Source organism: Nymphaea colorata, chromosome 2 (genome assembly GCF_008831285.2).
Source record: "Nymphaea colorata isolate Beijing-Zhang1983 chromosome 2, ASM883128v2, whole genome shotgun sequence".
In the NCBI taxonomy this organism is placed as follows: domain Eukaryota; kingdom Viridiplantae; phylum Streptophyta; class Magnoliopsida; order Nymphaeales; family Nymphaeaceae; genus Nymphaea; species Nymphaea colorata.
In genome coordinates this window covers 26,037,329-26,049,176 of record NC_045139.1, presented here as the reverse complement: position 1 = coordinate 26,049,176, position 11,848 = coordinate 26,037,329, and the positions used below count along the sequence as shown (strand labels likewise).

The 11,848-nt window shown below is 37.1% G+C and overlaps 1 protein-coding gene across 2 annotated transcripts; it reads left to right on the top strand.

The window, feature by feature from the left end:
* Positions 1–752: 752 nt before the first annotated feature.
* Positions 753–11,592, top strand: LOC116248064 (chaperone protein dnaJ A7A, chloroplastic-like). Of its 2 annotated transcripts, none has more exons than XM_031620649.2 (8): positions 753–1,058; positions 2,646–2,784; positions 4,359–4,497; positions 4,629–4,686; positions 6,307–6,349; positions 10,243–10,291; positions 10,372–10,452; positions 10,576–11,592. In XM_031620649.2, the coding sequence occupies exons 2-8, from the start codon at positions 2,657–2,659 to the stop codon at positions 11,419–11,421; spliced, it is 1,344 nt and encodes a 447-aa protein (XP_031476509.1). In that variant the 5' UTR covers positions 753–1,058; positions 2,646–2,656; the 3' UTR covers positions 11,422–11,592. The 2 variants fall into 2 exon arrangements, with proteins under 2 accessions (XP_031476509.1, XP_031476510.1); XM_031620650.2 differs by having other exon boundaries at positions 754–882.
* The last annotated feature ends 256 nt before the right edge of the window (positions 11,593–11,848 follow it).

Below are 11,848 nucleotides of genomic sequence, written 5' to 3'. Positions count from 1 at the left end.
TAAAAATTTGAGATTACGATCCAGTGTTTGGCGGAATGAGGAATAAATTTGAAAAACAAGACAAGGATCCTACTTGTTGGCGAATGTAAACACCAGCCCCAATTTTTTTCTATATTTGCATATAAATGTTATTAAATATTTGTTTGTATATATACACTTATATCTTATTAAGGAATGAAAATTATTGAAACGGTGTTTCTCAACAAGAAATTTCCAACTCAGGTCAGTAATTCTGCAACGATTATGAGAAGATTACAAATAGCGGCACAATTTTTAATATATTTACAAATAAAATTACCAATAACTAGCTTAATTTTATAAAAAAAAATTGTCAAACGCGTTTCATAAATATGAAACATCGATATATATATATATATAAAGACTATCTTATCACTTATAAATTTTTTCGTCAAATATTTCACGATTTACTCTTTCTTGTCAACATGCTTGTAAAAACAAAAAAAGAAAAGAAAGGGTACATGAGAACCGTTAAATAGTTAAGAAATCAACTTAAAAGACCTGATTGTGCGATTTTTTAGAAATTAATTTTTTATTAAGGTAAAGTGCTTCAGTATATTTTAATATTTGTTTTTATAAACTAAAGTTTGTAATTTGCAAATTCTGACGAACCGTTTTAAGTATTTATTCAAAAGGAAGTTGCGGCTTGTGGGGACGTCCGAACAGGAGACCTTCGGGTCGAGGAAGATCAGATAAAGATTGGCCGTATTAAAGGGAAGGACCTGACCGACTGACCGATCGTGCTCAAGGAGGAGAAGGGAGGGTTCCCTTATCAATAGCGTTGGAAGTGAGGAAAAGAGAGGGGAAAGGAGTAGCACCATCTTGTCCCTTGCTGCTGCTCCTCTCACTCCCTTTCGTTTGCAGGCCCGTCCTCTACAAATCCTCATATATATCTATCTGTTTCTCTCTCTCTCAATTGCCAAATACATCTCTGCTTTTCTAAGTGGAGAGGAGGAAGAACTCTCCCTTTCTCTCTTTCTTGCTGTGAAGTGTATTCCCCATTCCAGAGCAAGAAGGTGGAGGAAAGGAGGACGAAGGAGGTAGGGTGTTCGGGGTAGCACTCCCCACCTTTGGCCCTATTCATTCAGGGAAAGGAGTTGCTTTTCTATCTCTACATGAATTTACAATTTTCTCTTTATTGGCCCTGTTGTTTCCTTCTACTGCTTGTCCGTGCTGTGGTCGGACTTCACATTCTTGTGGTACGGAGAAGCGGTAGGCGGATAAAGCTTGAAAGCCTGACTTGTGGAGATTTTCTGTTCAGTTAATTCTGTAGATTACACCCGAAATGTGAAGCATTTAAACCGATATTAGTTCTCTAATTTAACAAACTTTCACTTCCCGGTGACCTAAGTTGGATGTTAAGCTGTTCCTTCATCTTAACAATGGATGGTCGATACCTGTTGTATTTTTCGTGAATAAGTTTGTGTGTCCAGACGGACAGTTATGTCTCTCTTGGTATTTCCTCCTTGTCTACATTCGGGCTAAGGAGTTCTACTGTCGAAGGTGGCGTTTGGATTTAATTGCTTATCTAGATAAAGGGGACAAGATGGAACGTTCTGTTATGGAACCAATGCAATTTTGTTACTTATCCTCTCTATCTGGATAAGTCAGTGCATCCAAAATACTAGCCGTTTAAGGGTTTAAAGTGATTAAACTTTAAACTGTAAGTAGAATATGTTTCGTACTGTCTGGCATGTTACTGCAGGCAGGTGGAACCGGTTTTGTCATTTTCTTGTGGTGCATGATTACGATATTACTGTTTATTGGGTGCTTTAAAAAATGACCCTTAGTGTTTGGAACTGTTAGGGCATCTGTTTTACTGATTGGAATGCTATTGCAAGGCAAGGAAAAAAAAATTGATGCTTCCCTATGGTACTCTTGAGAATATTATGGATTTTGTGAAGATTTCTGCCTTTCTTTTTTTCTCAATATCAAGTGAAGAGGAGAGCTTCAGATCTTCTCATGTTACTCCTGTCGATGGCTTTACCAATAGGCCCTATATGTTTCACTATTTGGGACACAAAACTGGCTCTTTTATCCTGTAATAAGGTTTCATTTTTTTTTCTGGATAGTTTGGGGGCTTCCAACCATTGGATACGTGATTAGCTCTTGGAGTTTCTCTACCTAGATCTTCCTTTTTCTCTTTGTGTCCATGGAGAGGAGACATTGACTTACTAAACGTTCTTTTCTCTTCCTCGTCTTCTGTCTTACTAGCTAAATATTTGGTGGATACAAATTCTGTCACCTTGGTTATCTTTTAATCATGCTTCAGTCTACCGTGCCTTCATTAGTAATCTAAGTTAAAGTTCTATATGCAAGCAATCATGTAATCATTGAACTTCCTAGTGATTATTTCATGCTTCATAGATGGAATATTCTGCATTTTGTTGCTTTTCCTTGCTGGTGCAATAGTTATTATGAAATAATGTTTGTATATCTGGCTTTGAGAGCATTGTCATGGTATTGGAATTACAAAAACGTAATGTGATTGAATTTTTTTTGCCCTTTAGTTTTTCCATATGGGTTTAGTTTCAAACATGATTTAGGCTGTTTTATATCATTCTATTATCTTGCTGAAGGACTACATAAGTGACACGTTAACTCATTAGACACCTATTCATTTTCAGGAATATACGTAATGGCTGTAACTCCTTGTGGCAGTACATGGGTAGTGCAATTGGGAATAAGACCACGGTCTATGATGAGATATTCGGCTGTGAATACAATTGCAGTTTCAGAGAAAAGCAAGTTATGGACATCTCACTGGTGAGCATATTATTTACTATCTTGGCAACAAGGCATCAATTTGCTGTATCTGGCCATAAAGTTCTGCCCACATGTTAAGTACTTAAGGCCTTTAACTTAAAGGTCACGAGTTCAACAATCCGTGATGTACCTGTGTTGGCATAATCTGGTAGTCGTCTGCCTAATCCACTTCAACTTGCAAAGAAAAGAAGAATTTCCTGTATGACATTTGTTCTCACGAGGATAACTATTCTGTATTACTCAAGCGATTTTATGTGTGTGTCTCTGATTGAGAGAGAGAGAGAGACTCTAGCATTTTACAAAACAGTCGCAAGGTCTCTATGTTTTATCGAGGATTCTTCCTAACCTTAGATAAGTTGTACAAGCATTTCATGTGAATAATTGCTGCACTTATGTGCTGTGACTAAAATACTAGACAAGGCACTTGTTCTGGAACCAGATAGTCATATAGTGTGCAGAGAAGTTAAGTTACTATTATTAAAAGTGCATGATATTTACTTATGTAGCATTTGCAAAAATCATAGACTGAAGGGTTTTTTTCAAAAATTTCTTTGGAGTTTTATTTTTTAACCTTGAGAACTGAATTTAAATATAAAAAATGATGGAAAAGTTTATAAAATGATAGGTTTCATACTTTTTGTTTTACAAATGTCAAAAACAGTCACAAACATTTCATACAAGCTTTGAAATTGTAAAAGGAAAACATACACCCGTAAAATATATAACAGAAGATTTATTTTTAACAGAGAAAATATGGGGATCTATCATGATATTTATTTTGGGTGATTTAAAAATAGTGGAGTGTTTTTCAAACTACTGTTTGAACTAGTTTGGGATGTAAACATGATATTACTATATTATAATATTGCCAATATCGGTTACTCGCTTAGAGACTCTTCACCCCTTCTGCAGAAACATTATTCATAAAAATTTATGGTTAACATAACTCTGAGTGAATACTTATTTTATCCTTTCCCATAGTTGGCCTCCTTCAAACTTGGCGTTTGGTTGGCTAAAGTCATCTGTACAGCTTGGAAAGTGAACTCAGTGATTTGGGTCAATCAAGCTGCTTTATTTAATTTTCTTGAAACAAAGGATAAACACAACCTATGATAACATCTATATATTGGAAGTTGGACAAATATAGCTATGATCGGTTGCTAGAAAGATGGTACTTAATAATTGAATTGTTTTATGTTAAAGCTCTTTTATTGACTTTTGCATCTCCCTGTCTAAAAGGAGTTCGGTATAGAGAAATTGGGTTTAAACTGTCAGACAGAGCCAGGGTTTGGGTGTCAGCCCTTTGTACGAGCTGAAGCATGTATAGACCCTGGGTCAGGGGTATTAAGCTATGTGTCCTTATGATTCTGGGCGACCGACAAAGTCTTTCAACCCAGTTGCAGTTTTCCTTGTCCAAGAAATTGGGGAAAAAAAAAAAAAATTACTCCTCCTTACCTCTGTCTCGATGTTACTTAACTGCAAATTTCAACAGTATTACATGTGTTTTAGGCTTTTAGCAATGTTTACTTTGTCATCATTTGACAGATTATTTGTATGTTGTACTTATCTTGCAGTGCTTTGAGCAAGGAAAAGAAATTGGGGTCGTCATGTACAAGCTTCTTTTCCCAAGATTCTCTTTTCGCGTTGGTTAATATGGGGTCACAACATCTTAGTTGTCGTAGAGGAGCACGTTTTGTTGTTAGAGCTGATGCTGTAAGTACCAATGGTGGAATCATTTTATGTATGATTTTCTGGGTTTTCCCTATATCTTACTCTGATTTGTTGCATGCTTTTTTTGATTTATGTTTAATTATTCTGATGCTATCTAATTCTTCTTTAAATAGGATTATTATTCTATCCTTGGGGTGTCAAAGAATGCCAGTAAGTCGGAGATAAAAAGTGGTAAGTATTCTCACCACTTTTTCTTATTTGTCAGTCTTGAATGCAATTCTCTCTCTCTCTCTCTCTGTGTGTGTGTGTGTGTGTGCTCCCTGTGCTTATGAGCCTCTAGGAAAAAAAGGCCATTTGGAGATGGAAAACAAGGGAGTGGCCCATAACATACGCATATCCCTGTTCGACGTTTGCTAACATTTTTGTCACACACTCATGTACAGATGTAGTGTATCCATACATACATATATAATTATATCTATAAACCTTGCCAACAGAAACCTGATAAGGTCATGATCCACAAAATTCAAGCAAAAGTAATTCAAAAGTTCATATGTAACCTGTTGGACCATTGCAATGACCTCCAAAATTTAAGCAACATATTTTATAAGCCAATGCACAGTCCAATACAATTAAAGGTGACAATTATTCATATTCCATTGAGATTAAGATTGCTGGAATGCAAATAAAAGAAGACAAGATCATGTGATACACAAAACTTTCCTTGTGCAAAGGAATAAAAGAAAAGCTCAATAGTAAGTATTTACATAGAAAAAACTTGTTGGGACATCAACAAGCTCATTCTTGTGTTCATCATTATTTATTCATAAGGGACTGGCAGTATGAGGGACAATATGAACCAAGCAGAAGCATGATAATTCTTAAGGGACAGAGTATGTAAAAATACCCGGTAGCCTATCTTTTTTCTTTTCATTCATTTAAAATAAAGGCACATGTATTATTGTTGTGATAGTTTTCTGCTTCAAAAAACCTGTTGCACAGATCAAATAGCCTTCTTTTTTTTTTTCTTTTCACCAAATGCATGTTTTTTTATTCAATGGAAATCAGATCAGATTACCAAAAATGGGGACTATTCAAACATAAATTAATGGAAACCCGAAAACCTATCGGACTCATTTCATTTCAGCACATGCACTGTTGCTATCCAAAACCTACTGCAGAAACTGACTGCTATTCCAACAGAAATCAACAGAACTGGGGTATTGAGAAAAGAGGGCACGACTGATCCTGATCCTAAAACTTATAGACTATAGTCTATAGAACCAACAAGGAAAGGACTTGCTAAACCTCTTATTTGGTTGGAGAAAAAATTCAAAAGAAATATTAAGTGAAAAAATATGGAAAAATAAAAAGCACATTGCTGGAAGGTGTAGCCAGAAAGCTCAAACTCTCTCTGGAGTTAGCTGCTGGTCATGGGAAGCTGCCGCAGGTTTCTGGAGGCTGCACAGGTGGAAGAGGAGGAAGAAGAAGAAAGATTCAGAAAAGAAACACAGAAGGCTTTAAAAATTATAAACAGGTTTGCCAGACCTGAACTGGTCTTGCTGTAGATGCAGTCGCACCCCATATCCAAACATACCTGCGCCCACATGTTGCCTTACTCACATGGGTATGTGAGGATAAATCACATACTCATGTGACATAGGCTAATGCTAGACGAGAATCATGAGATAGTTCGATGGACCCTTGTGGCTGTGCATTTGTAAATTTGTATATTGTTTCCCTAATCTATTTGAATGTGGATTATGTGCATACCGTTTGTTTTAGCAGTAACATTACTGCTTGTCCTCATTGGTCATTATGGTTGATGATGTTTGTTCTTTTGCTTTTCAGCTTATCGTAAACTTGCCAGAAGTTACCATCCAGACGTGAACAAGTGAGTCTACAGTTTCATAATTTTTCATCATTTTGTAGTACCATTCTTGATTTTCTTGTGAACTTTATGATAGATTTTCTTTGTTAAAGTTATTGCATGTTGAAACTGCACATAGGAGTGGGGACAAGTGCCAGTATAGTGGTACAGGTTTGGACACAGCGGTTTTAGAAAATATGGCATGGGAGTACGGGAGGGTACACACCTATGTCACATGGGTACGGGTGTGGGTTCAGGCGAGGATGCAGGTACGGCTGGCCGTATATATATATATATATATATATATATGGAAAAATACATTCATTAAAATTACAATCCAATAAAATGCATATAATTATATTGTAATGTATTGAATATATAAATTCTATGTTGTATATTGAACATATAATTACAGATACAGCAATACATGGGTGCACCTGCGCACCTGAAGTGTCGAAGGCATGTCTGTACCCACACCCGTGTCCAGGTGAGTCGACAGACACTTCAGGTGCACAGGCACACCTGTGTATCAGAGGTACACGCAAACATATTTAAAATATGCATAATCCACAAAAATGCAAAATTAGTAAAATTAACTTTGAAGTGAAAAATATAATTATAAACTCAATATGTTATACACATATATGAAAATAGAGATTCAGTATTTCTCGAGGCTACTACAACCAAAATCCATGGTTTATAATTTATAAATTAAGTACAAGGAAATCCCACTTAAAATTATTTTCTATTGTGTACTAACAAAGCGAGAGTGACTATATCCACTAATTTTATAGGACATTAGAAGGTTGGCCAATGCAAAAAATTTATAGAATCTCCTGTGCCAGCATATAGGACTACTAATGCAGGACTACTAATGCAACAAGAGCCATGAAACATGTCTAACTTTTATATCAGGACGCAGCATCAACCCTGCAGCCCATCATTTGATGCTGCTGTTCTCAAAAGTAAAATGATCTTGCATGTTGGTCAATAATATTTGGATAGAATTGCCGTTACCTAACTTAACTTTTTTTCAAATCTAGCATATTTTTCTATGAAGAAACAATTGCAAAAAAGAGTATGTTACAGTAACAACAAAATAGGTGAACAAGGGAAAGCAATTGGATGAGGAAGATGGAATAATTGGACGATAAAAGAATGTGAAGAGCACTGCAGAGTCTCTGAAATCTGAAGACTCTGAACTGGCTGTGATGGTCTGTACAAAATACTCAAAGCAGCATAAGTCATTGCAACTGTGACAACTTCTACTTAACATATAGAACTTCTTCAGTCGCTTTGAGTTCGTACACTTGTATACATGTAAACACCAAAATGAAGAATGTTTCACTTACATTTGAATAAAAATTTTTTTCAACTCAACAAAAATGATTGCGCTTCTCACTACGGATTGAAGGGACTGTAATGACAGAACAGAAAGCATGGATCTTGCATGATAAATTGGGGAAAATTAAAAAATTGTTCTGCATAATAAATTGGGGGAACTGACCAAAGATATTCTAATTAGGAAATTGGGGAAAAATGGTCAAAGATGACAAGATGTTCAGATGCAAAATCAACAATCTCTTTTATTAAAACATCTAGAATACGCATTTAAAAAACACAAAACAAATCAAGAAACCCCAAAAGGATAATGAAAAAACACCACGTGCGTTGCTGCCCTCATCAGTTGCTACCACCTCTGGTTGCCATTTGTTGCCAGTAGTCTTGCCTCTACACTAATCATTCTCATGTTGCTGAGAGAACACAACATGCTACTGATGGAAGAAGGCCTCGACGGAGGGTGGACGGGTTCTTCAGGTCAACGCTTATAATTTTTTTTTTTTTAAAGTTAATGTTTTTGGTCATGATTGACCCAAACCCCATTCAAAATGTACCCACAAGCCCAGGCATACCCATGTCACAAAATTGCATACTACAGGTATGCCTGGCCATCTCATGTACCCATGTTACTTAGCACCTGGGTTGAGAGAAATATCAATTGACTGGCTTTTGAAGGCCTTCAAGAAACCTCATGATGGCTACTCCTATTTCTGTTTTTAAAGCCGGTGGTCCTGTACCAGTCACTCTTTGTTGTTGGAGGCCCTTTGTAGTTTGTACTAAAGTTGCTGCTAAAGTTTGAGTTTTGTGATGCTTCTAGTTCTGGAACTGAGATTTTTTGGATTTCTCTGTGAGTTGGTGGGTGCATGTCACTGCTCGCTGCTTCCCTCTTATTGAGATTCAGCTTGCTACTCCCGACCCACACACACATTACCAGTTAACATTTAAAAAAAAAAAAAACTCTTTGAGGACTGGATTGTCAACCACTAGTGCAATTTTGACTGTTTTCAAGCCATTCAAGCTGGCATATAGGTGGTTTTTGACATGTCCATGTTAATAAAATAGAAAAATTTGAAGATTCCAGGAGTATCCATGGAAAAGATCATTTGAGCGACTTTTTTCCAATACTTAGGCCCCTGTTATGTTCAGCACGACCATGCAAGCAATGTTTGGTCATCTAGTTTTTGCTGTGAAGTTTTCTGCATTTGCCTTCTTTCTGTTCTGCCATTCCAGTGTTTTTCCCATTTTGGTTGGGAAAGAAGGGTGGAGGGAGGAAATTTCCGATACCTATGGTTTCTCATACTGGTTGAACATGATTTTCATTGCTTTCTAATGAAATTCCTAGAAATTTTCTGGCTCTTCAGCTTTTGATACCTGAAGGATGCTTTTGTTTATGAGATTCTTGAAGCATGTTGGTTGCTTTCATGAACTTAATTTAGTTACATTGCTAGTGAAAAGAAACAAGGTTCTGAGCTAGCAGGTGTACAGCCTTTGTTAAATCGGTTTCCTGTTGAAAAGTTATTTTCCTTCACTGATGCTGATTCCTTTCAATTCACACTAACTGTTCTAAATACTAGGGAGATCCTTCTCATCAGGTTTGGACTTTGGACTAGTATATACAAAAAGGGTATGTAATTTGGTGTTTGAATTGTTAGATACAAAAGTAACAAATGACCCAAGTGCTCTGGATAAAACATAATTTTGCTACATGTTGGCATTGATAGAGATGAATCATGCTGTACTTATTTCTATGAGCATAGGTTAGAGAATTGGATAGAAGATATCTGTCTGGATCTTTTACCTGATACTAACAACTAACAAATAAAGCCTGAAATACAAAAGGTGATGGGAAAGGCTTTGCACTTTGCAGCAACTGTTGTATAAAGCTTTTGTTCAAAAAATCTGATTTTCTGACGTATGATGTGACAACAACAATTTTCTGCAAACTAATTTTAAATAACAATTTGTGAAATCTTATATTCTTCTCTTTTGTCACTTGTAAAATTCTCATGTATGAACAACTGGGGCCAAGCCTTTTGGATCAAAACGTTTTTTGCATGCTAGTGGAGGATAATGGTTTCTTGCTTACGCCTGAGTAGTTGGGTTGTTTCTATTGAAAAAATAACCCGGGACACAATTATCACTAAGCTTAGCATATAACAAGACGTGAAGTTTGAAATGTGGGAAGAAAAGCCTTTTCACTTTAGATTTTTCCTAGTCTGTATATGTAACCATGACAGATACTAAATATAAATACTTTAGTTTGAAACTTTGAATTGCCGCTTGCTAAATTCAGGGTTGCTGAAAATCATTCTCTTTTAGTCTGGCATACTTTGGACAAGTTTAAAATGCACTTTCCTTTTAGATCTCAATATCTTGCCTTCAATATACTACACATCTAAAGAGAAATAATCATATTCCTTCCTACAAAAAACTTTTGAAGTGTGAACTTTCAAAAATAGAAAAAAAGGTCCTTTCTGAAGCATGCTTTTGACCTTCTAATGTGTATCATGTAATTATCACTGTATTGATGATGATTTTGGAGTTTGGCTTATTGTTCTTTGATATTGCTATTGCAGAGAGGCTGGAGCAGAACAAAAATTTAAAGAGATCAGCAATGCTTATGAGGTACTTTTGGTTTCATTTCCTCCTATGAACAAAAAGAAAAATCTCTCTAGCATATTTTCAATTATCTTGCTTTGTCACAGGTTTTATCTGATGATGAAAAGCGATCCCTGTATGATAAATATGGGGAGGCTGGCCTCAAAGGTGCTGGCATGGGAATGGGGGTAAGTTCTTAACTGATGGATGGTCATGAGTGGAAGTGCATATTGTTATGTGATGAATACATCTCATATAGACATTTTAAATTGTTCCGTCTAAACTTTTGATATTTGTGTTAATTTCGGCAGGATTTCAACAATCCTTTTGATCTATTTGAATCCTTATTTGAGGGCATGGGAGGAATGGGAGGTATGGGGGGGAGAGCTGCTAGGAACAGGCCAATGCAAGGTGATGATGAGACCTATAGCCTTGTTTTAAATTTCAAGGAAGCTGTTTTTGGCGTTGACAAGGAAATAGAAATTACTCGGCTGGAGAAGTGTAGCACATGTAATGGGTCAGGTGCAAAGCCTGGGACAAAGCCGGTCACTTGTAATACTTGTGGAGGGCAGGGACAAGTGATCTCATCAGCGAGGACCCCATTAGGTGTATTCCAACAGGTTTCTACTTGCTCTGCATGTGGTGGAGTTGGAGAGATCTCAACACCATGCAATGCATGTAGTGGTGATGGACGAGTGAGGAGGACAAAAAGAATCAGTCTTAAAGTTCCAGCAGGTGTTGATTCTGGAAGCAGGCTGCGGGTACGTTCCGAAGGGAATGCTGGTAGAAGAGGGGGCCCCCCTGGAGATCTCTATGTCTTCATCGATGTACTTGCTGATCCAGTTTTGAAGCGCGATGGAACCAACATCCTCTATACGTGCAAGGTATCCTACATAGATGCTATTCTTGGCACGACCACTAAGGTGCCAACTGTGGATGGGATGGTTGATTTGAAGGTACCTGCTGGAACTCAGCCAGGGACAACACTGGTTATGTCAAAGAAAGGGGTTCCATTTCTTGGCAAGTCTAATACCCGTGGCGACCAGTTAGTAAAAGTGCAGGTGGAGATCCCAAAACGGCTGAGCAGCGAGGAGAGGAAGCTGATAGAAGAGCTTGCTAGCTTGAGTAAGTCCAAGACTGCGAACAGCAGAAGGTAGTAAAATACACTTCACGTTCCGGATTCTTTCTCGATTTTGTGATAAGAAAAAGGTTATGTGAAGTTGGGTTATAGCTTATATCTGAATCTTCGTCTGGGGGCGACATGATTTTTGTTATTGGTTGCATATTAATAGCATGATAATCGGGGTTACAAGCCTGTAACTAGTTCATCTGTGTCGTTGGTCCTGGTTAACCCGGTGCGCTTCATCGATATGGCCAGCTTTTTCGAATTTTTGTTCTTTCTTCCCTCGCTGATGGCCAATCTGGATTACGGGTACCGAAATAATAAGCTGCCGAGGTGTTCCCAAATGTAAACAGATACTGGTTATTTGAAAAGAACGAGTTTTTGCCTAGATTGGTTGAGTGGTGACAAATACTTTATGGGCGAGACGAAAATGAATCTGAGTAGCAATTGAAGATTTGAAC